Raw genomic sequence first — 26,138 nt, forward strand, 5'->3', positions numbered from 1 at the left:
TTTTACTCATTTTAGTTCACAACGGGACACATTTCACATCATGACTATGGAACAATAAGATTATATATTGTCTAACAGTCATGATCTCTGACATCTTAGAATGTACAGTTAAATGTTTACTGGGCCACTAAACTCTAGTTCCATGAACTGTTTACTGCCATTTCATTTCCTGGCATCATCTTCCTAAGAGCAATCATTTCATCTCAATTTTCTTCGCTAGAATCTTTTCTTCCATGTGGTCCTTAAAAGTTAGTATTTTCAGGATTCTCTCTATAATCTCTTCTTACTCTAAAGTACACCGCCCCCTGTGAAGCATCATTTATGTATTCCATTTATACTAATGTTACATAGTAATTCTCACATCTGTGTTGTAGTTCAAACAACTCTTGCCTACTGGTCCGTATTTCCAACTGCCTACCTAGTATCTCCAACTGGCTATCCTAAAGACAAGCTAAGTTAAAGATAACTGGTTTAGCTTTTCTTACCAAAAAAAAAAAAACAAAACCAAAATTGTCTATCCTTATATATTCTCTATCTATACTGATGGCTTCTACTTAGTCATCCAACCAATAATATTTATGCCTTTCCTTCACAGTGCTCTCTACCTATACAGCCACATCTCTCTTATGTTCATCTTATCTAATGCAATTCCTACTTCATTAATTAAAACCTTGGATTACTCCAATAGCTTTTTTATCAGCAGTTTTATTAAGATACAACTTAGATAACACAAAAATCACCTGTTTAAGCACAAAATTAAGTAATATTTAGCAAATGTACACAGTGTGCAATCACCACAGCAATCCAATTTTACCTGATTATACGAGGTAACTACTACTCTACTTTTTGTCTTCATAGATTCACCATTACTAGGCATTTCACATAAAAACAATAAATAGTACAATATATGGCTTTTGTGACTATCTTCTTTCACTCTGCTTAATGTTTTTGAAGTTCATCCATGTCATACTGTGTATTAGCACTTTGTTCCTTTTTATTGCTGAGTAGTATGCCACTATATAGAATACTATATTTTTATTCACCAGTTGATGGACATTTGGGTTGTTTCCAGTTTTTGGTTATTATCAATAATGTTCCTATGAACATTCATGTTATAATGTGGACATGTATTTTCATTTCTCTTGGGTAGATTCCAAGGAATAGAATCACTGGATCATAGTAGATTTATATTTAACTTTTTAGAAACTGCTAAATTTTTTTCCAAACTGGCCCTAACAGCTTTTAAAATGATGTATCATTTGTCTATCCTGATACATTGAGAGCAATCTAACCAATTCATCCCACTGATGAAAATCCTTCAACAACTTGTGTTGGTTAATCTTGTCAGCTTGATTAGATTAAGAAAGGACATTAGTAAAGCATACCTCTGGGTGTGCCTGTGATGGCATTTCCAGAGGCAATTAGATCATTAGGGCTCTGACCTAATGAATTCATAATATGCCATTATTGGGAGGTGGTGAAAGACAGAAGACGGGGCTTATCTGGAGAAGTATATGTCACTTGGAGCATTCCTTGGGCTATTATCTTTCCCTGGTTCTTTCCTGTACCCCCTTTTTTCTGCCTCTTGGCTGCCATGCTGTGAGCCTCTATGTTCCATCTCTGAGGTCATGAGCCAAAATAAATAATTTTTCCTTTTAAATTGTTTATGTCAGGCATTCTGTCATAGCAAAAAGAAAAGTACCTAATACAGATTTTTACTGCCTATGGCAATGATTCTCAAACTTTAGGATACACACAAAAAAAAAGAAAAGCACTTAAATAGCTTATTAAAATGCAGATCTTAGCCCAGCACCCTGGTTGGCTCACATCTGTAATTCTAGTTATTCGGGAGGCTGAGATCAGGAGGATCACAGCTCTAGGCTAGCTCAGACAACTAATTCTCAAGACCACTCTCCAAAATAACTAGAGTAAAATGAACTGGAGGTGTGGTTCAAGCAGTAGAGCACCTGCTTTGTAAGTGTGAAGCCCTGAGTTCATACTCTCGTCAAAAAATAAATACATAAGTAAAATAGCCAATCTTGGCCATAATATTCTCAATCTAATTCACTAGGTCTGAGATGATGCCTGCAACAGGCACACACATTTTGAAAAATACTGGCTTACAGAACAACATCCAAGCTCCTTAGCGTGGCACGGATTCATTCTAAAATATTCAACAAAGTTGCTGTATGTCAGACACAATCTTAGGAACTGGAGTAGGGCAATAAGAAAGACATTTACAGCACTTATATCCTCAATAGGGAGAAGAGAAATGGCAAAAAAACAAATAACATAATGCTAAGTGCTACCATATCCTGTACTGGATTATGTGGTGAGAAAAGGACTCTCAAAAGATGTAGAAGAAAAGTTTCTTCATAATTTCAATGTCCTGGACCCACCTCGCCTCTTCCCAACGTTATGCCTATCTTTAGTAATACCAAACAGCTTAATGTTCTTCTAATACACCAAGCTACTTCACACCTCTGTGTCCTTACACATGCCATCACTTACAATACCTCCCTTCCTGTCACTACTTCTTTGCCCCTCGTTCACTAAAGACAATGCTCCTATATTCATTCCTCAAACTCTGATCAAAACTCTGGTTTCTCCCTCTCATCCACTGTTGGTGAAAATGTAAATGAGGGCAACTTCTATAGAAATTACTATGGAGGTTCATCAAAACATTAAAAACAGACCTATCTTATGACCCTGCTATCCCACTCTTAGGCATATATCCAAAGGAGTGTAAATCAACATGTAAGAGAGATATCTGCACATCTATGTTTATTATAGCACTATTTACAATAGCCAAGTTGTGGAATCAGCCTAAGTACCCAATAAGCAATGAACAGACAAAGAAAATGTGATATATTTATTCAGCCAGAAAGAACAAAATTGGGCTGGGGTGTGGCTCAAGTGGTATAGTGCCTGTCTAGCAACCTAAGTTCAAAAACCAGTAGTGCCCCCCCGCCCCACAATCAAGTGAAAGAACAAAATTATATCATTTGCAAGAAAATGGATGAAACTAAAGATCATCATATTGAGCAAAATAAGCCAAGATCAAAAGGCCAAATATCAAATGTTTTTGGCTCATTTGTGGATTTGAGGCCTAAAATGATGATGATGGGACATGACTGTAAAAGGGGGACTGTTAGGGTAGAAGAATCACTGGGAGGGGAAAATGGAGAGTACTGAGAAGATAAAATTTTCACAATGAAAATCCATTGTACTATTAATGATTCCTAATCATTGGCAGCACTGAGATTTGAATTCAGGGCCTCATGATCGCTAGGCAGGCACTCCACCACTTCAGTCACTCCGCCAGCCCACAGAATTTTCTTTTAATGTTAGGTTCCCAACAAGGAGGTCTCTCATCTCTGTGCAGTGAACATACTTCAACCAGTGCACATATCATATGGCACTTGGTTTGTTTTTATTTCCTTCTCATCCACTGAAGTTCAAGTTCCTCAAAGACATGGTTATAAACTGAATAAACAAACTACAATTGTTAATTTTGTGTTTCTAATAACAAAATCGTACATAAGCTTCAATAAGGAGGGAAATTTCTTTTTTCAGTATAGGGGACTGAACCCACTGCCTTGTTCATAACAGAAATGCACTCTACCGTTTACACCATTCTTCAGCCCTTTTGTTCAATATTTTTGTTTTTGAGATAGTGTCTTGCTAACTTTTCCCAGACTGACCTCAAACTTGAACACCTCTTGCCTCTGCCTCCAGAGTAGCTGGGATTGTGGGTATAGACCACTATACCCAGCTTCTTAAAAACTTTTTACAAGTACCAGTATTGGAATGTAAACTGATGAAAACTAAAATACCTTCAGAAAGCATATCTAGTATCTAAACCTTTTAAAAGAAATCAATGATCGATAAAGTTGTACTTCTGCAAAAGAAATTTCACTAAGAAATACTTTATTCCTGTAATATGGATACGCTATTATTGTTGGATAGGTGGAAAAAGTTCTGGTGTTCTATGGTACTGCAAGATGAGTATAATTAACAATAATGACTACATTTGCCCAAGCAGAAGAGAGGAATTTGAATAAACTCACCAATCATAAGAGTATAGAGGCACCAGCAGCTCACACCTATAACCCTTCCTACTTGGTCTGTTCAGATCAGGAGGATCACAATATCACAGGCTGGGTGTGTGTGTTGGTGGTGGTGCAGGGGGAGTTTGCAAGACCCCATCTCAATGGGGAGAAAAAGCTGAGTGTGGTAGCATACACCTTTCATCCTAGCAACAGCGGAAAGTTTAAAATAGGAGGCTCATGGTCCAGGACAGCCTGGGCAAAAAACAGACAGTATCTCCTAACTCTTCAGAGCAAAAAAGGCTGGAAGCCTGGCTCAAGAAGTAGAGTGCCTGCCTTGCATGAAGCCCTGAGTTAAAACCCCAGTATTGCCCCCACGCCCAAAAAAATCATGTGAGTTTAAGGTGATGAACATGCTAATTACCCTGAGATGATCAACTACTCAATGTACACATCAATTAAAACATCACATGCTATCTCACAAATATGTACAAATATTACGTGCCAATCAAAACATAAAATAACAATTTTTTGGAAGAAATTAAGTAAAGGCTATAACTCAAAATACATGATTTTTATAATACTGGCATCTCTAAAAAACATCATTCAATGACTGTTGGTGTGAAATGAGTAGACAAGGCATGACAGCAAATTATTTCTACAACTTACCCCTTTTTATTCTTGCTTCCTTAATTTCTTCACACAGTTTATTAAATTCTGGATCCAATTCGGCTGCAATGATGGCATGTGCAGTATCCTTCAGGGTACAAGCTCTGTGCCTGATTATTTTATCTGTTAAAAAAGTGGTATAATTTTATTACAGAAACAAATGATATAACATTAATATAGGATATCTTAAAAAGAGAAGTAAAAGAAAATAACTATTTAAATAAAATTGTAAAAAGCATTGTTAGGTGAGAAAAAGCTCATTTATATGAGGAATAAAAAGCCTAAGAAGCTACTAAATCAAGTTAATAGTTCTCTGAAAGCTGAATTTTTAGAACCTCAAAGTACTAACCCTACTAAATTATTACCTCAAACATACATGGTTTTATTTTAAATTTCTAAAAATAAGAACTATTACCTTCAATCTAAATTTAAAAACTGAGGATATCCACTATATACTCAGCCCTAGAATTGCCAGAGGTACATATTAAGAATTCAGAAAAATCTTAATCCCCTCCATAAGTTAAAGCTGGTCAAACTGTGCTAAAGAATTCATTATGCTGAGTAAGGGAGACCTATTAAAAATTTGGTAGAAACAGGTAAATACTAGATGCTCCAAGCTAAAGCAGGCAAGATGGTATAAGCAAGTGCAAGAGAGAAGCACAAATATGGTTTGAGGTGAATCATAACTAAAAATGGTACTAAAAGAAGAGCCTCTGTTTCACATGAAGACCAAAGGCCCCATTCATGCAACTCAAGAGATGTGAAAAGGCAAATAAATATATCAAGGTAACGTATTTTGAAACAGTATTAAGAACAAGAATCTAAAGTCAAAAATATGTATTTTTCTTCTCTACTAAAGGCATAAAGTATTAATAAAGATAAACATCTTTTATTTATAACTTTTCTTATTAGAAAGTATAACAGCTCATTGAAAAAATCTTACAAAAACAAACATGTATCATTCAAAGGCAACCCAGTGGTATATTTGCTTCTGATACATGTTCTCTAAATATTCATTCAACAAATACTGATTGCCAAGTGTACTAGGAAAAGTCAGGTGTTAGCTACATAGTAGTAAACAGAAAACAGACGTGGACACAACTGTCAAAACGTTCAAATGAGAAAACTGGTATTAAAGAATTTCTTATACACAGTATAAGTACATCACCCCTTCCCAAATAATAGCTATGAAGAAAACCAGCAGGGTTCTAATGTGGGTGCCAATTTCAATTGGACAAGTTAGGAGGAGCATCTCTGAAGAAGCATTTCAGCTGATACTTGAACATGCTTCGGAATAGCCACTGAAAGAAAAGGGAACCAGCACGGTTTCAGGGAAAACCATGTAAGAAAATCCTGGAGTAAAAGTTCAAGAAAGTGACATATAGTGTGTGGTGAGAACACAATACACAAGAGACAAACAAGGACCAGAGCTTCTTGAAAGGATTATATATTTTATACTACAAGCAATGAAAAGTAACATTATTCAATTTTATATCTCTGAAAGCTCACTCCCAGTTGTAATATAGAGAGTGGATTGGGAGCAATTAAAAATAAAGCCCAGGAACATAATAACTAGGCTCTTTAAGTGACAGAGGATGGTAACTTGAACTGGGGAAAGTGGGGTGATGATGAAAGGAAGATTACAGAATTGAAATGGGCTCTCAATAGGGATTTTTGATAAGGTACATGGAGAGGTAAGTATCAAAGATGATTCTCTAGCTTCTGGAATGAAAAACAAGGGGATGCAAATACCATTTATAGAGATGCAAGAAAAAAAACAGAATGAATAAAGAGAGAAAGAGGAAAAAAATTTAGAGATTAGTTTTAGTTTAAAGAGTTTAGTTTTTGGCCATTTCAGTTTCAAGAGGCCTAAAAAATACCCCAATGGAAATATCATGTAGGCACATGAAAAGAGGTCTCAACAATTCCCTTTATGACCAAAGAACCACAATGATTTTGCACTTATTATTAACATATTTTCCCTAAATCTTTTTTAAACATATCTTTTGAGGTGTAACATATAAACCATACATATTTGAAGTTTATAATTTGATATGTTTTTACATAAATCACATTCACAATGTCATCACTACAACAAAGATAAGGGCCTTGGATCTTTCTATTTTCAACTCTTTCACCCTAAGATAAGGAACACATCCATCATCACCAAGAGTTGCCTTGGATCTTTCTATTTTCAACTCTTTCACCCTTCCCTACAACCCTCCATTCCTAGGCAACCACTGATTTGCTAGTACAGTTTAGGCTTTTTTAATTTGCTTATTCCATTTTCCATAATGATATATTTAGCATACATACTCATAAAGAATATGTATTTTATCATGGATTCTTTCTCCCAGAATTGTTATTTTGAGATCTGTCCCTACTGTTGCATGTTTCACTGCTTAATTCCTTCTTATTGCTGTATAGAAGCCCTTGTATAGATATACACAATCTGTTTATCCATTCACATGACAGATATTATGGATGACTCTAGGTTTGGGCTATTATAAATGAAGCCACTATAAACATTCATGAACAACTCTTTGTATTAAAATACGCTTTAATTTCTCTTAGGTTAATACTTAACAGTGGTATAGATAGGTGGGCACTGGTGGTTCATGCCTATAATCCTAGCTACTTGGGAGGTTGAGATCGGGAGTATCATGGTTCAAGGCCAGCTGGGGCAAAAAGCTCATGAAACCCCATCTTCAAAAAAACCACAGCAAAATGGATTAGAGGCATAACTCAAGCATTAGCATTCTTGCTCTGCAAATGCAAAGTCCTGAATTCAAACCCCAGTCCCACCAAAAGGAAAAAAAAGAGTAGAGTGGCTGAGAAAGAAGATAGGTACATATTTAGCAGCCTAAGAAATCCCAAACTGGTTTTGGAAATGGTCATATAATTTTATATTCCTACTAACAGTACATCATAGTTTCACAATATTTAATATGGGCAGTCTTCTAATGTCTTACAAATGTTCACTGACAACCCATTGTGGTTTCATTTGCATTACACTAAAGATAAATGAGGCTGAGTATCTTTATGTGTGCTTATTTGCCTTGTATCTTCTTTGGTGAAGTGTCTTCAACTCTTTATCTTTTTCTTTTTTTCCCTTGTTTTTTGAGATACAGTCTTATCATATAGCCCTTGTGGGCCCCAAAGACTAGATTCCCCTGCCTCAGCCTCCTAAGCTTTGGAATTACAGACATGTGCACCATACCCAGCTCCGTCTTTAACTGTTAGGGCCTTAAAAAGAAAATAGTTTTTTTTTTATTAAGTTCTGAGATTATTTTTAATACCCTGAATAATTTAAGTTTTGATTCTTGTATTTAAGGAGCTTAATATCAGACCCAAAACCTTGCAGTAAGTACACAAAAGAGCAGGGAATACCCCGGAAACAATAGGAATAGGCAAGGACTTCCTCAGTAGAACTCCATCAGCCCAGCAACTAAGAGAGAGGATGGACAAATGGGACTACATGAAATTAAGCTTCTGCACAACAAAAGAAATGGTCTCTAAATTGAAAAGACCACCCACAGAGTGGGAGAAAATATTTGCTAGCTATATATCAAAGGACTGATAGACAGAATATACAGAGAGCTCAAAAAACTAAACTCCCCAAAAATCAATGAAACAAAAAAGAAGTGGGCAACTGAACTGAACAAAACTTTTTCTAAGGAAGAAATCCAAATGGCCAAAAACACATGAAAAAGTGCTCACCATCCCTGACCATAAAGGAAATGCTAATCAAAACCACACTAAGATTCCATCTCACCCCTGTAAGAATGGCTATCATCAACACCACAAATAACAAATGCTGGAAAGGATGTGGGGAAAAAGGAACCCTCCTATACTGCTGGTGGGAATGTAAGCTAGTACAACCACTTTGGAGTCTTTGAAGGCTCCTTAAAAAAACTAAACATAGATCTGCCATATGATCCAGCAATACCACTCCTAGTGATATACCCAAAGGAATGTGATTCAAGTTACTACAAAAGCACCTGTACACACATTTTATTGCAGCACTATTTACAATAGCCAAGCTAAGGAAACAGCCAAGATGCTGGAATTTTACTCAGCCACAAAGAAGAATGAAATTTTGTCATTCCCAAGTAAATGGCTAGATCTAGAGAACATCATCTTAAATGAAGTGGGCCAGGCTGAGAAGGCCAAAAATCACATGTTCTCCCTCATATGCGGATTATAGACCCAAAACAAATGCAGTAATATTATTGGACATGGGTCACACACTAAGGGGAGAACATGTACAGGAGAAATAGGGAAAGGAAAGGAAATGTAAAACTTGAATGGGGTTGATGTGCTCACTGTAGAGGAGCACATAAAGTAATCTTAAATTGGCAGAGGCCACTATGGGAAGAGGATCAGGAAGTAGCGAAGAGGTCTGCCAGAAATGAACCAAATGTGGGATGCAATACACAAGTGTATGGAAACAACGCTAGGAATCTCTCTGTATAGCTATCTTTATCCCAAACTAACAAAAATGATATGTCTTTCTTATTATCTCTTCTGTTTTCTCTTCAACAAAACTGGAGAAGAGGGCAGAACAGGTTCTGCCTGGAAGCAGGGGTGGGGGGCGGTGGGAAGGGTGCCACAAACAGTGTATACATATGTAAGTAAATGTAAAAACTATAAAGGAGAAAAAAATAAAAAACAACAAAAAAAAAACCTGTTTTGATCATTTTAGGTTGTTTGCATTTATGTAACAATTTTAGAATCTGCTTGTCCTTTTCCAGCAAATACCTACTGGAATTTTGATCACATGATGTTAAATCTGTGGTCCAATTTGGGTAGAAATGCCATTTTTATAATGTTGACTGTTCCAAAGCATAAACACAACACAACGCACACTAGTTTAGGCCTTTTACATTTTTTTCTCAGCAGTATTTATTCTTCTCAAGATACTTTCATATCTTTTGTCAGTTTCACCACATTTCATATTCTGTGATGCTACTGTAAATAATACTTTTTAATTTCAATTCCTGTTGTTTGAGGCTAATATATAGAAGTATAAGTGAATTTACATGTCAATTTTACTTCCTGGAACCTTGCTAAATTCATTTATAACTTATAACAGCTTCTTTATAGACATGTCTACAAAGAAAGACAGTTTTGTTTATTCCTTTCTGAAAAGAGCTATTGCTTTTCTTTACTTTTTTGTACTGGTTGGATGCTCTATCTAGTATCATGTCGGGTATTAGTGGTAAAAGTAGACATTCTTGCCATGTTCCTGGCCTTAGGGGGAAAGTATTTATTCTCTCATCATTAGTATGATATGAACTGTAGGCTTTTAGTAGCTATCCTTTATCAGGCTTGAAGGGCACTGCAGGAGGTCCACGTATTCCCAAAAGGTGACAATTAGCTAGGGAGAAAAATGAGCCTTCTCCTTTCCAAGAAACGTCTGTTCACACCAGGGAGACACTTCTCCTTCAGTATTCGTCCACACAACAAATAAAGCTATAAAACTCCACATCCAACCTGACCCAGGGGACACCGGTTTCCAGGTCCCACTACATGACCTCATGTGGCCTTTCCTTTCTCTCCTCTGTAAATAAAACTTTTTTCACCTTTGCTGCTTGAGTCTGCCTTTGATTTCCACTGAAGAGTGGACCGAGGACCCTCACCACCCAAGCTCCCCAGCATATCAAGGCTGACAAGAGCCCTTTGTACTGTTACTATTAGTACTTTCCATACTAAAACTAGTTTAGCTATATCACACAAACGTGAATGTTTTCATCTTATTATCAGTTAAAACTTTTGAATCTCTCCTTTGATTCCTTTCTTACCTAAGGGTTATTTAGAAGTTGGTATTAATGTTTCCAAATATTTTTCCAGACAGCCTTTTGTTATTGATTTCTAATTAATTCTATTGTGGTCAGAGAACATACTTTGTATGACTTGAAACCTTTTATATTTAGTGAAACTTGTTTTATGGCCCAGAAAATAATCTATTTTGGTAATATTCCAGTGCACTTGAAAAGAATGTGTATATCTGCTGTCATTGGGTAGAGTGTTCTATAAATGATGCTTAGGTCAAGTTGGTTGACAGATTTATGCAAGTCTTGATTTTGTTTTGGGTTGTCTTGGGTGGGACTGGGGTTTGAACTCACGGTTTTGCACTTGCAAAGCAGGCACTCTATCACTTGAGCCACACCTCCAGCCCAAGTCTCAATATTTTTATTGATTTTCTTTATACTGGTTCTATTACTGAAATCTGTAGCATTATTCACATTTTCTGTATCTTTACTGATTTTCTATGTACTAGCTCTACCTATTATTGAAAAAGAGGTACTGAAATCTCAATGTTTAATGACAAATTTCTCCTTGTAACTCTAGCAGTTCTTGCTTCATGAATTTAGAAGCTCTGGTGTTTTTGTTTGTTTTTTTGCATTTCTGGGAATCAAATCCAAGGTCCTTCACATGCTAGGCAAGTGTTTTATCATTAAGCCACAGCCACAGCCCTAGAAGCCCTAGAAGCTCTGTTATCAGTTATCGAAATAAAAATGTTCAGAATTGTTACATTTGCTTGATGATTATGAAATAATACCCTCTTTTCTTCTAAGTCACACTCTTTGATATGGAATCTTCATCTAATATTTATGTAATCACTCCAGCTTTTCTTTGTTTGGTGTTGTTTAACAAAGTATACTTTTTTACATGTTTTTCTTTTTAACCTACTTGTACTTTATAAAAGTAGGTTTCTTACAGGCAGCATGAGGTTATTTCTTGCTTTTTATCCAATATGACAATCTCTTTAGTTTTCCTCTGTAAAGGATCACAGAACAAATATTTCAGGTTTTGGAGGCCCTAAGGTCTCTATAACAAGTACCCAAAGCTGACTTTGAAGCATAAAAGAAGACATAAATCATATTTAAAAAATGGACAATGGCTGTGTTCCAATTTGAAAAAACAAAACAAAACAAAAAAAAACTTCATTTACAAAAATAGGTGGTTACTTAACAATAGTTTGCTGACCTCTGGTTTAGACCATTTACCTCTAATGCGACTTACAAGAGCTACAGATAAGATTGTCATTTATTTTCTATTTGTTTCAAATATTCTTTGTTCCCTTTTTCCTCTTTTTCTCACTTTTTCTGAAATTTCTATGCACCTCTTAATGATTCTTTTTGATTTTCTTGGTAACTTATTACCTCTAACCCTGTGCTGCACTAGTGCTGGCCTTGTATGAGCTTCAAAGAATTTAGTTTTCTTGCACATATGTGCAGATTAGTACTTAGTTCAACACCAGGAGAGGACCTTCTGCTGATACCCTGAGTACTCTTTTTGAGCAGCTTTCTTCTTTCTGGTATTCTACCTTAGGAACTCCATCCACTTTGGCCTCTTGGAGTCCCAGCTCTAGCTCTTCAAATCAAGGAGACCCTGAGATTATGCCTGGATCTTCTTCCTTGTGCATACTTTGGAAACTCTCTCCAAACAACCACAATGTTCCATTTTATTTGCTTCCCATCTTTTGAGGATCACTTGCCTGTGTTGTCTGATGTCTAATGTCTTCAATTTTTCTCTCATTTATCTTGTTTAGTTCTTTAATTGTTTTCAAGTAAGAGGGTAAATCTAGTCTTTTTTACCCCATCTTGACCAAAAGCAGAAATCTCCCAATATCTTTTAAATACTCTCTGAAAACCAAATCTTTCTTTTTTGGGGGGGCACTAAGGTTTGCACTCAGGGCCTCATGCTTGCTAAGCAGGTACTCTACCACTTTAGCCACTATGCCAGACCTCTTTGTACTGGGTATTTTTCAGATAAAGTCTCATAAACTATTTGCCCAGGCTGGCCTCCTGAATAGCTAAGACTACAGGTGTGTAATCCTCCAGATCTCTGCCTCCTGAGTACCTAATATTACAGGGATGAGCCACAAGCACCAGCCTTGAAAACCAAATCTTAAATGGCTGTGCAACAATCCAAAGTAGGATATACCTCAATTTTTTGAAAAACCTTATACTCAGAACTTAGAAGTCTTAAGTTGATCTCAATTTTAACTACCACACATTAAAAAAAAAGAGAGAGAGAGATTCCAAGATGGCGGCTAGAGGGAGGAAGCAGAAAGCGTACCTCCTAAAGTAAAATCTTGGAGAGACGCTGGAGATACACCTTATGGTAAAAACCACCGAGAAGAGGCAAAACTTTGACTCCTCCACACCTCCAGCCTGTGCATAGCATCTCCACTTCACGTTCAACGGAGAAACCACAAGGGCTCCCGTGCTGCCGCCAGACGGCAACACCCCGATGGCTTGGCAAGATGCAGACCACAAGTGAGTTAAGCGGCACATGGTACTCCCACAGACAACCCTGGGCCAGATCAGCATAGCCCCCTTGACAGACTGACGCCCCACCCAGGGAAAAATAGAAAAAAAACTGAAAAATAAGCAATAACAACAAAAAAGACACATAGCAAAGAGGGCAGGGTGCCCGGAGCGCTGAAGAGGGGCGGTGGGGAAATCCCTCACAACAAGCCCGTTGGAAAAGGCAGGAGCAGTGGTACATGCCCAGGAACCAGGAGTTGGAAAGCTTGTAAAAGTGGTGGTGGGACAAAAGCTCCACAGGAGAGGTGGAAAGACCCACTTCCCAAGTGAGATGTAAATAAACAAGTCGGCCAGAGAAGGCAGGAGCGGCAGCACAGACCCAGCAATCAGGAGCAGGAAAGCTTGTAAAAGTGGCGGTGGGAGGAAAACTCCACAGGAGAGGGGGAAGACCCACTTCCCATGTGAACTGTAAATAAGCAAGCCAGCCTAAGAAAGCTAGTACAGTGTCACCTCCCCCAGTGTGCTTGGAAAGGGGAAAGCTTTCCAAGTGGGGTCCAGCCCAGGAGAACTCTAAGTAAACAAAGCCTGAGGGGCTAGGTGAGTATTAAGCTCACTCCTGAGATCTGCATAAATAAAGCCTCCAGCAACAGCAGGCTGACAGCAGCAAGCAGGTGAGCCACAGCCTCAGATAGCCATTCACAGAACTGTCTCCAGACTCTTTTTTTTTTTCTCTCTACCTTTGATGACACAACAACCAGACTATACTTGCATGCTGAAAAACTTAATAAAACTGTATTGCATTTGAACTTGGGACACTTTGTGGGGTTTTTTTGTTTTGTATTGTTTTGTTTTGTTTTTAGTTTTTTTCCCCTTTGATGAAACAATGACAGAACTACTTCTGAGATACCATCTCCAGGATTGGAGGCTAAAAACTAACAACAAAATTATTAAGACTGAAATTTTAATCAATTTGAACTTGGAGATTTTTTTTTAATTACTTACTTTTTATTTTTATTTTTACTTTTTTTATTTTCTATTTTCAATCCTCTCTAATGCCTGTTCAGTTTACTGTTGATTAGTATACTAACTCTCCATTTTATATCTTTGAAACTTTATTTCTTTGGGTTTTTTTCTACTTATTTGTTTTTCCCTTCTTAACTTCTTTGCTTTCCATTCCCTCTCACCCTTACATTCTAAATATCACCATTGTTATTATTACAAGCTAGAAAATACCTAATTGCACGCAGTACAGGGACAATAACAACACCAAGGGCAATGATGGGAAGACAGAAAAAACAGGGAAACTAGTTTCCCCACAGCAAAAAATTAGTACAGGAACCAGAGGGAAATGAAGAAAACAAGATACTCAGATCAAGACTCCAACAAAATGAAGATAAACTGTGCCAAAGAACCCAATGAAGCCCACAAGAAAAATCTAAAAGGAAGACATACTACAGGTAATCAATGAGAATTTTACAGAGATGATACTGGATAGGGTCAACCAAAATGTACAGGAGACACTCAAGAAATTACAAGACAACAAAAATAGAGAATTTGAAAAAGCACAAGAAGAAATAAAAGAAACCATAGAAGCACTGTACAAACACCAAAGTGAAACAAAGAACATGATTAATAAAGAGATAAATGAACTCAGGACAAAAATAGATAACATGAAAGGGGAAGTGACTCAGGATATTGAAAACCTCAGAAAAAAGAATGAAACAGAACTGCAAAACAAAATGGAAGGTCAATCCAGGAGAACAGAAAAACAGAAGACAGAATCTAAGAACTCGAAGATGAAATGGGAATTAAAGGAAAAACCAAAAAACTGTTAGCTAAACAACTCCAGACCTGTGAAAAGAAATGCCAAGAACTCCGACTCCATCAAAAGACCAAACCTGAGAATCATGGGGATTGAAGAAGGAGAAGACGTGCAAGCAAAGGTAATATGTAATATACTCAACAAAATAATAACAGAAAATTTCCCAAATCTAGAGAAATCTATTCCCATACAGATGCAAGAGGCCTCCAGAACACCAAACAGACCAGATGAAAACAGAACTACCCCACAGCATATCATCATTAAAACAACAAGTACAGAAACTAGAGAAAGAATATTGAAGGTTGTAAGAGAGAAAAAACAAATAACATACAAATGTAAACCCAACAACATCACAGCAGACTTCTCAACAGAAACATTAAAAGCAAGAAGAGCATGCGGTGAGATCTTCCAGGCACTGAATGAAAATAAATTCAACCCCAGGATACTCTACCCAGCAAAACTATCATTCAAAATAGATGGAGCAATAAAAGTCTTCCATGATAAGCAGAAATTAAAACAATTTGTGACCACAAAGCCACCACTACAAAAGACTCTTCAAGGGATTCTGCACACAGAAAGTGAAACCCAACATAACCATGAAAAGACAGGCAGCACCAAACCACAGGAAAAGAAGAAGCAAGAAAGTAGAGAGTAACCTCAACTTAGGTACACACAATCAAACCTTCAAACAACTAAGACAACTAAATGACAGGAATCACCACACACCTATCAGTACTAACACTTAACGTTAATGAACTTAACTCCCCCATCAAAAGGCATCGTTTGACGAACTGGATTAAAAAGGAAGATCCAACAATTTGTTGCTTACAGGAGACCCATCTCACAGACAGAAATAAGGACAGGCTTAGGATGAAAGACTGGAAGAACATTTACCAAGCCAGTGGCCCCTGAAAACAGGCAGGAGTAGCAATAGCAATTTGAAGTCTCTGACAAAGTAGACTTCAAATCTACATTGATTGAATGAGATAAAGAAGGACATTCCATACTAATAAAAGGGGAAATAGACCAAAAGGAATTAATAATTATCAACCTATATGCACCCAATGTCTATGCACCCAATTTCATCAAACATACCCTGAAAAACCTAAAAGCATATATTAACTCCAACACAGTGGTTGTGGGAGACTTTAACACCCCATTATCATTAATAGATAGGTCATCCAAACAAAAAATCAATAAAGAAATCCAAGACCTAAAATATACAATAGATCAAATGGGCCTACTTGATGTCTACAGAACATTTCATCCAACTTCTACACAATATACATTCTTCTCAGCAGCCCATGGAACCTTCTCCAAAATAGGTCATATCTTAGGGCACGAAGCAAGCCTCAGCAAATATAAGAAAACAGAAATTATACCGTGCATACTATCTGATCACAATGCAGTAAAACTAGAACTCAACAACAAAAGTAAAGACAAAAAACTTGCAAACAGCTGGAAACTGAATAACTCACTGCTTAATGAACAATGGGTCAATGATGAAATAAAAGAGGAAATTAAGTAGTTCCTGGAAGTCAATGAAAATGAAAACATAACCTACCGGAACCTATGGAACACAGCAAAGGAAGTCCTGAGAGGAAAGTTTATAGCCATGAGTGCATATATTAAAAAGACTGAAAGATCCCAAATCAATGACCTAATGATACATCTCAAACTCCTAGAAAAACAAGAACAAGCAAATCCCAAAACAAATAGAAGGAGAGAAATAATAAAAATAAGAGCTGAAATCAATGAAATAGAAACCAAAAAAAAAATACAAAGAATTAATGAAACAAAAAGCTGGTTCTTTGAAAAAATAAACAAGATCGACAGACCCCTGGCAAACCTGACTAAAATGAGGAGAGAAAAAAACCCCAAATTAGTAGAATCAGGAACGCAAAAGGGGAGATAACAACAAACACCATCGAAGTCCAGGAAATCATCAGAGACTACTTCAAGAACCTATATTCAAATAGATTCAAAAATCTTAAAGAAACGGACAGATTTCTAGATACATACGATCATCCAAAACTGAACCAAGAGGATATTAATAAACTGAATAGATCTGTAACACAAAATGAAATTGAAGGAGCAATCAAGAGTCTCCCCAAAAAGAAAAGTCCAGGACCTGATGGATTCTCTGCTGAATTCTATCAGACCTTCAAAGAAGAACTGATACCAACCCTCCTTAAACTGTTCCACGAAATACAAAGGGAAGGAAAACTGCCAAACACATTTTATGAAGCCAGTATTACATGTCTCCCAAAACCAGGCAAAGACACCTCCAAAAAAGAGAACTACAGGCCAATCTCCTTAATAAACATTAATTCAAAAATCTTCAATAAAATAATGGCAAACTGAATTCAACAACACATCAAAAAGATCATTCACCACGACCAAGTAGGCTTCATCCCAAGAATGCAGGGGTGGTTCAACATATGAAAATCAATAAACGTAAAAAACCCCATTAACAGAAGCAAAGACAAAAACCACTTGATCATCTCAATAGATGCAGAAAAAGCCTTTGATAAGATCCAACACCATTTCATGATAAAAGCTCTAAGAAAACTAGGAATAGAAGGAAAGTACCTCAACATTATAAAAGCTATAGATGACAAACCTACAGCCAGCATTATACTTAACGGAGAAAAACTGAAACCATTTTCTCTAAAATCAGGAACTAGACAAGGATGCCCACTATCTCCACTCCTATTCAACATAGTACTGGAATTCCTAGCCAGAGCAATTAGGCAAGAAGAAGGAATAAAAGGAGTACAAATAGGTAAAGAAACTGTCAAAATATCCCTATTTGCAGATGATATGATCCTATATCTTAAAGACCCAAAACTCTATTCAGAAGCTCCTATACACCATCAATAGCTATAGCAAGGTAGCAGGATATAAAATCAACATAGAAAAATCATTAGCATTTCTATACACTAATCATGAACAAACTGAAAAGAATATATGAAAACAATTTCATTTACAATAGCCTCAAAAAAAAATCAAATACCTAGGTGTAAACCTAACAAAGATGTGAATGACCTCTACAAGGCAAACTATAAACTTCTGAAGAAAGAGACTGAGAAATACTATAGAAAGTGGAGAGATCTCCCATGCTCATGGATTGGTAGAATCAACATAGCAAAAATGTCGAAACTCCCAAAAGTAATCTACATGTTTAATGCAATTCCACCAAAATTCCAATGACATTCATTAAAGAGACTGAAAAATCTACCATTAAATTTATATGGAAACAGAAGATGCCACAAATAGCCAAGGCAATAATCAGTCAAAAGAACAATGCTGGAGGAATCACAATACCCGACTTCAAACTATATTATAAAGCAAAACAATAAAAACAGCATGGTACTGGCACAAAAACAGACATGAAAACCAGTGGACCAGAATAGAGGACCAAGATATGAAGCCACACAACTATAATCAACTTGTCTTTGACAAAGGCGCTAAAAATATACTATGGAGAAAAGACAGCCTCTTCAACAAAAACTGCTGGGAAAACGGGTTAGCAGTCAGCAAAAAACTGAAACTAGATCCATGTATATCACCCTATACCAATATTAACTCATAATGGATCAAGGATCTTAATATCAGACCCCAAACTCTAAAGTTGATATAGGAAAGAGTAGGAAATACTCTGGAATTAATAGGTATAGATAAGAACTTTCTCAATGGAACCCCAGCAGCACAGCAACTAAGAGATAGCATAGATAAATGGGACCTCATAAAACTAAAAAGCTTCTGCTCTACAAAAGAAATGGTCTCTAAACTGAAGAGAACACCCACACAGTGGGAGAAAATATTTGCCAGTTACACATCAGACAAAGGACTGATAACCAGAATATATACAGAACTTAAAAAACTAAATTCTCAATGAACCAATAAAGAAATGGGCAAGTGAACTAAACAGAACTTTTTCAAAAGAAGAAATTCAAATGGCCAAAAAACACATGAAAAAATGCTCACCATCTCTAGCAATAAAGGAAATGCAAATTAAAACCACATTAAGATTCCACCTCACCCCTGTTAAAATAGCCATCATTAGCAATACCACTAACAACAGGTGTTGGCGAGGATGTAGGGAAAAAAGAACCCTCTTAAACTGCTGGTGGGAATGTAAACTAGTACAACCACTCCGGTAAAAATTTAGAGGCTAATTAAAAAGGTAAACATTGATCTACCATATGATCCAGCAATACGATTCTTGGTGATATACCCAAAAGACTGTGACACAGGTTACTTCAGAGGCACCTCCACACCCATGTTTATTGCAGCACTATTCACAATAGCCAAGTTATGGAAACAGCCAAAATGCCCCACTACTGACAAATGGATCAAGAAAATGTGTTATTTATACACCATGGAATTTTATGCAGCCATGAAGAAAAACAAAAAGTTATCATTTGCTGGTAAATGATGGAACTGGAGAACATCATTCTGAGTGAGGTTAGCCTGGCCCAAAAGACCAAAAATCTTATGTTCCCCCTCATATGCGGACATTAGATCAAGGGCAAACACAACAAGCGGATTGGACTTTGATCACGTGATAAGGCGAGAGCACACAAGGGAGGTATGAGGATAGGTAAGACACCTAAAAAACTAGATAGCATTTGTTGCCCTCAATGCAGAGAAACTAAAGGAGATACTTTAAAGCAACCAAGGCCAATAGGAGAAGGGGACCAGGAACTAGAGAAAACGTTAGATCAAGAAGAATAAACCTAGAAGTTAACATACATGCAGAGGAAATCAATGAGAGTCAACTCCCTGTATAGCTATCCTTATCTCAACTAGCAAAAACCCTTGTTCCTTCCTATTATTGCTTATACTCTCTCTTCAACAAAATTAGAGATAAGGGCAAAATAGTTTCTGCCGGGTATCGAGGGGGTAGGGGGCGAGACGGAGGGGGTGGGGTAATGGACGGGATGGGGGAAGGGGGGAGAAATGACCCAAACATTGTATGCACATATGAATAAAAAAATAAAGACATTAAAAAAAGAGAAAGAGTGAATGAACATCACCACCCTCAACTGAGAGAAAAAGAGTAAGTAAATGAAGAACAATCATAGACGGATAAGGAATATATTCTAAAGAACATCTGCTAAAGAAAAACAAAAAGGAAATGAAGCTTTTTCAAGTGCCTGCATTTTTTTTCAATCATTCTTAGTTTATTAGAGTAACTAAAATTACATGTGGTATAGACTTGCTTAACAAATATTCAAAGTAGAAGGCAGGGATGATCATGATAACTCTTGGTTCTTAATCTTTTGGAGGGATAGAGGAATATCCTGGATCCTTATAAGGAATAGGATCAAAGCTGAAAAGCACACATGCATATAGTTTTGTGTGCGGTTTTTCAGAGACTCACTCATAGACACCAGATTTAAAACCTTCATCTTAAAATTCTGAAGAGCTGCATAACTACCATTTTTAACTTTATCTCATACTTTTAAGATTATCCAAATCCATGAAGTTTGAAAGGAATACAAGCACAGCAAAAACCACACATTGTTTTTGAAGTTAAGACATATCTCAGTTTTGCTACATCACGTTGGTGGGTTTGTACACAAGTTATGTAACTTCTCTGAGCACCCATCTCTTCATATACAACACAAAGACATTACCACCTACATTTTTTTGTATTATTCACATGTGCATACAATGTTTGGGCCATTTCTCCCCCCTGCCCCCTGCCTCCACCCTCTGCCCAACCTCCCTCACTTCCAGGCAAAAACTGTTCTGCCCTTATCTCTAATTTTGTTGAAAAGAAGACATAGGCATAGTAAGAAAGACAAAGTGTTTTTGCTAGTTGAGATAAGGATAGCTATACAGAGAGATTCCTAGCATTGCTTTCATGTACAAAAGTGCCTTTGGAGTAACCTGTGTTGCATTTCTTTGGGTATATCCCCAGGAGTGGGATTACTGGATCATACGGCAGATCTATGTTTAGATTTTTAAGAAGCCTCCATATTTTTTTCCAGAGTGGGTTGCTCCAGCTTGCATTCCCACCAGCAGTGTATGAGGGTTCCTTTTCCCCCCACATCCTGGCCAACACTTGTTGTTGGTAGTGGTTTTGGTGATGGCTATTCTAACAGGGGTGAGGTGGAATCTTAGTGTGGTTTTGAATTGCAATTCCTTTATGGCTGGAGATGGTGAGCATTTTTTCATGTGTTTTTTGGCCATTTGAATTTCTTCTTTTGAAAAACTTCTGTTTAGTTCAGTTGCCCATTTCTTTATTGATTCATTGATTTTGGGAGAGTTTAGTTTCTTAAGTTCCCTGTATTTCTGGTTATCAGCCCTTTGTCTGATGTATAGCTGGCAAATATTTTCTCCTACTCTGTGGGTGGTCTCTTCAGTTTAGAGACTATTTCTTTTGTTGTGCAGAAGCTTTTTAATTTTACAAAGTCCCATTTGTCCATTCTTTCTCTTAGTTGCTGGGCTACTGGGGTTCTATTGAGGAAGTCCTTCCTATACCTATTACTTCCAGAGTGTTCCCTGCTCCTTCCTGTACTAACTTCAGAGTTTCAGGTTTGATATTAAGGTCCTTGATCCATTTTTAGTTTGATACTAGTACAGGGTGATGGATCTAGTTTCAGGTTTTTGTAGACAGATAACCACTTTTCCCAGCAACATTTGTTGAACAGGCTGTCTTTTCTCTGCCGTATATTTTTGGCACCTTTATCAAAGATGAGGTGGAATAGTTGTGTGGCTTCATATCTGGGTCCTCTATTCTGTTCCACTGGTCTTCATGTCTGTTTTTGTACCAGTACCATGCTGTTTTTATTGCTATTGCTTTGTAATATAGTTTGAAGTTGGATATTGTGATACCTCCAGCATTGTTCTTTTTGCTGAATATTGCTTTGGCTATTCGTGGTTTCTTGTGTTTCCAAACTTTAGGATAGATTTTTCAATCTCTGTGATGAAAGTCATTGGGATTTTGATGGAAACTGCATTAAACATGTAGATTGCTTTTGGGAGTATAGCCATTTTTATATGGTGATTCTACCAGTCCATTAGCATGGAAAATCTTTCCACCTTCTATAGTCTTCCTCAATCTCTTTCTTCAGGGGTTTATAGTTCTCCTTGTAGACGTCATTCACATCCTTTGTTAAGTTTACTCCTAGGTATTTGATTTTTTTTGAGGCTATTGTAAATGGAATTGTTTCCATATATTCCTTCTCAGTTGTTGGTGTATAGAAAAGCTAATGATTTTTGTAAGGTGATTTTGTATCCTACTACCTTGCTATAGCTGTTTATGGTGTCTAGGAGTTTTTGGGTAGAGTTTTTTGGGTCTTTAAAGTATAGGATCATATCCTCTGTAAATAGGGATTCTTTGACAGTTTTTTACCTATTTGTATTCCTTTTATTTCTTCTTCTTGTCTAATTGCTCTGGCTAGGAATTCCAGGACTATGTTGAATAAGAATGGGGATAGTGGGCACCCTTCTCTCACTCCTGATTTTAAGGGAAATGGCTTCAGTTTTTCACCGTTAAGTATGATGTTGGCTGTAGGTTTGTCATATATAGCCTTTACAATGTTGAGGTACATTCCTTCTATTCCTAGTTTTCTTAGAGCTTTTATCATGAAGTGGTGTTGGATCTTGTTGAAGGCTTTTTCTGCACCTACTGAGATGATCAAGTGGTTTTTGTCATTGCTTCTATTAATGTTTATACAAATTACATAACTTCTCTGAGCACCCATCTCTTTACAACACAAAGACATTATTACCTCCTATATTTTCCTTTAACAAAAGTAACGACTACTTAAGACAAATAGAAGAGCATCTATACAATTAATAGACTCACTACTTTAATGAAAATGCTAACTATTTCAACATTTCAATATTTCTTTCTTATCTTGGTGAACTTTTGCTGTTCAATTCACTAAAACAAAAAAAGCCCCAGAAACATATTAGCTGAGCTTTTTCAATAAAATAATTTTACAAGATTAACAATTTTAAAGAAAAACTAATTTTCATAAATATGATATCTTACAGTATGTACTAGTTCAGATCATATTTACATAATATCAATATTAATGTGTATTTCTATATGAGACACCCCCCTTCCAGTTAGTACCTAACAAGAGAACAGTTGATAAAATTTACTCCCTGACTACATTTATTAAGAACATGTTCCAGATAAGATGCCTATATAGATCCTACTCTTAATCAGCTTAAAAGCCTAAAACAAGGGATCTGAATATATAAACAAATAACTACTTCAGGGAAGAGAGGGAGGGAAAGAAATGCTATGTAATTTGGAGGTGAAGGGACTACTTATAACTGGAAAGAAATCAGAAAAAGCTTTCTTGAACTTAGCATTCAGTATTCCTTAAAGGATAGCAAATTTTTTAAAACATATCTGGTCTTTAAAACTATGGGGGTTTCACGCACAGGAAACCAATGTGAGTCAATGCCCTGTATAGCTATCCTTATCTCAACCAGCAAAAACCCTTGTTCCTTCCTATTATTGCTTATACTCTCTCTACAACAAAATTAGAAATAAGGGCAAAATAGTTTCTGCTGGGTATTGGGGGCGGGGAGAGGGAGGGGGCGGAGTGGGTGGTAAGGGAGGGGGTGGGGGCAGGGGGGAGAAATGAACCAAGCCTTGTATGCACATATGAATAATAAAAGAAAAATGAAATAAAATAAAATAAGGCAATGAAGTACAGAAAGGGGAAAAAAAAAAAACTATGGGGGTTTTTTGCTGGGAGCTGGTGGCTCATGCCTGTAATCTTTGCTACTTGGCAGGCTGAAATTGGGAGCATCACAGTCCAAGGCCAGGCAAGGCAAATAGTTCAAGAGACCCCCCCCCCATCTCCAAAATAACCACAGCAAAACAAACTGGAAGGGTAGCTCAAGTAGCAGAGTGCCTGCTTTGCAAGTACGAAGCCCTGAGTTCGAAGTCCTAATCACTCACTCAAACACACACACACACACATACACACACCCCACTATATAGTTTTGAATCTAAAACAATTTATTTCTAAAAAGTATACTTTCTTGTATCTAACTTATACCTCAATAAAATTTGTTTTAAAAGGGAAAAAAATGTAAGCTGGGTATGGAGGCCATGCCTATAATCCTAGCTAAACCAGAGGTACAGAATGGGAATGAGTACAATTTGAGGCCAACCCAGGCAAAAAGTTAGCAAGACCCTATCTCATCCAATAATTGCTGGACATAATGGGGCACACCTGTTGTCCCAGCTACATAAGAAGTTTCAGTAGGAAGACTGCCATATAGGTCAGCTCACACAAAAATTCAAGGCCCTATCCCAAAAATAGTAAAGGCAAAAGTGCTTAGAAGCATGGCTGAAGTAGTAGAGTTCATGACTAGCAAACCCCAGTGCCAAAAAAAGAAAAAAAGTATACATTCCTACTAGACACAATACATTTAACAAAGGTACTGAAACAAGAAGACTTAGGCCTATACTGAGAACTGAGACTGGTATTTCCTAGAGGAGGTGTCTCCTGGGTAATTCTCTCCTCCTTCTATACACTGCCCATGAGAACTCATTCATTCGTACATACTGAAGACTCTCAAACATACCTCTTGCCCAAAGTCCTTCTCATCTCCAGGCCCAGTATGGTACAGCTAGTACTACTATGCATTATCTACATTTTATCCAGGTATGCTTAATATAATTCACAATAACATATCCAAAATTAAATTTAGCATCCTACCCATAAATCTGTCTCTCCACTGGTTTACTTTCTCAGATTCCTCCAGCCAGACCAAAAACTCAGGAGACGGTCTAGACTTCTGCCAGCCATATTTAATTGATTGGTTACTAAGCTTTCTATATTTAACTTTTGCAGCAACCATTACAATTGCATCTCAGCTGGTCTCAATCTCCATCTCACCACTCCTGATTTCTACTCCAAAACTGATAGTTAAGGTCATGTCTTAATCATTTGTAAATCTCTATCCCTAAACAAGATTTATATACAGAGAATATTTACTAAATGGATGCTCAGTTAATGGTGAGCCAGTGAGTAGAAAAGTGAATTAGTTCCTCACTAATCCACAGAGGCACTCAATATTCCAGGTATGTTGTCTTTATACCTTCGTATACTACTTCGCTTTGCCTGGAATGCCAGGCCCTACCACCTTGCTCATCTTCAGGTAGTGTTTTTTCCTCTGTGCTTCACTCACTCTGTGGACATATTTCTAATTTAGACCTTATACCACCACATTATAATCATCTGCTACTCCCTAAAGACATTATTCTTCATTGCTACATATGTTATCTCTTTATTTTAATAATCTTCCTGATATTATAATCACCAGTAATTAGGTAAGTACATTAGTCATGTCTAAAAATAGATAAATTTCCAGATAGTAGGGATTCTATTATATGTAACTGTCATAGGCTGAAATGCATCCCCTCAAAATTCATATGTCATAGCCCTGACTCTCACTACTTCAGAATGTGAAGTTTTATTTGGAAGTAAAGCTTTTAAACAGATGATTATAGTAAAATGAGAGTAGATACTAATCCAATCTGACCAGTGTCCTAAGAAGAAATTTAGATATAACAGCAGTGTACAAGCACAGAGAAAAGGCCACAGGGAGGAGGTCACCTGTAAGCCAAGAAGAGCAGTCTCAGGAGAAACCAAACCTGCTGACAACTTCACCTTGAACTGATAGCCTCCAAAGTTACGAGAATCTAAATTTCTGTTGTTTAGATCAACCAGTCTGTCATATTTTGTTATGGAAGCCCTAGCACACTAATGTAAACACATACAGAATAACATTTGCTAATAGTAGTTATCCAGTAAATATTACTGATCTATCATAACACAGATATACATTACATCTCTGCCTCAAGTCCAAAAAATGTCATGGTCATCTTTATATTGTAAGCAATCAGTTTAGTAATTAATACTTAGTAAATAATAAAACATTAACAAAAATATGAATGAGTTTGGTTGAAATTTAGAACTCATGAAGTACCACTATAGCAAATAAATTTGGAGATATAGTAAAAGTAAACCATAGAAGTTTCCAAAAGCTTGGATGAATCTGAGGACTTTATTCTCATACAAATGTACAAAACAGGAGATTCTGAGAAGATGATGAGTTTAGGGATGGAATTTCAGCAAAATTAGTCAAATGATGATAGGTATGAGAATGGGTCTGGAGTACAGGAAGGATGCATTGCAAGAACAGAATGTGGAACAGTCCAACTTAATATATCATGTAGCTATAAGATAATAATTAAGGTCAAATATCTGATACTTGTTAAACTGAAACTACAAGTTAAATTTGTCCTCACTTTGTTTTAATTTCTGT

At 36.8% G+C, this 26,138-nt stretch overlaps 1 protein-coding gene across 6 annotated transcripts in view; it reads right to left on the reverse strand.

Moving 5' to 3' along the window:
- Nucleotides 1–26,138, reverse strand: part of Atad2b (ATPase family AAA domain containing 2B) — a 169,534-nt gene that overhangs the window by 21,473 nt on the left and 121,923 nt on the right. For all 6 annotated transcript variants that reach the window (XR_012439623.1, XM_074049264.1, XM_020184846.2 and 3 more), the window contains one exon: nucleotides 4,719–4,841. Coding sequence is in view for 5 of the 6 variants with exons in the window: in XM_074049264.1 (XP_073905365.1) it covers nucleotides 4,719–4,841 (123 nt within the window). In the remaining variant the exon portion in view is untranslated. The remainder of the gene's footprint in view (nucleotides 1–4,718; nucleotides 4,842–26,138) is intronic.

The sequence above is a fragment of the Castor canadensis genome, chromosome 12 (genome assembly GCF_047511655.1).
Source record: "Castor canadensis chromosome 12, mCasCan1.hap1v2, whole genome shotgun sequence".
Taxonomy (NCBI): Eukaryota; Metazoa; Chordata; class Mammalia; order Rodentia; family Castoridae; genus Castor; species Castor canadensis.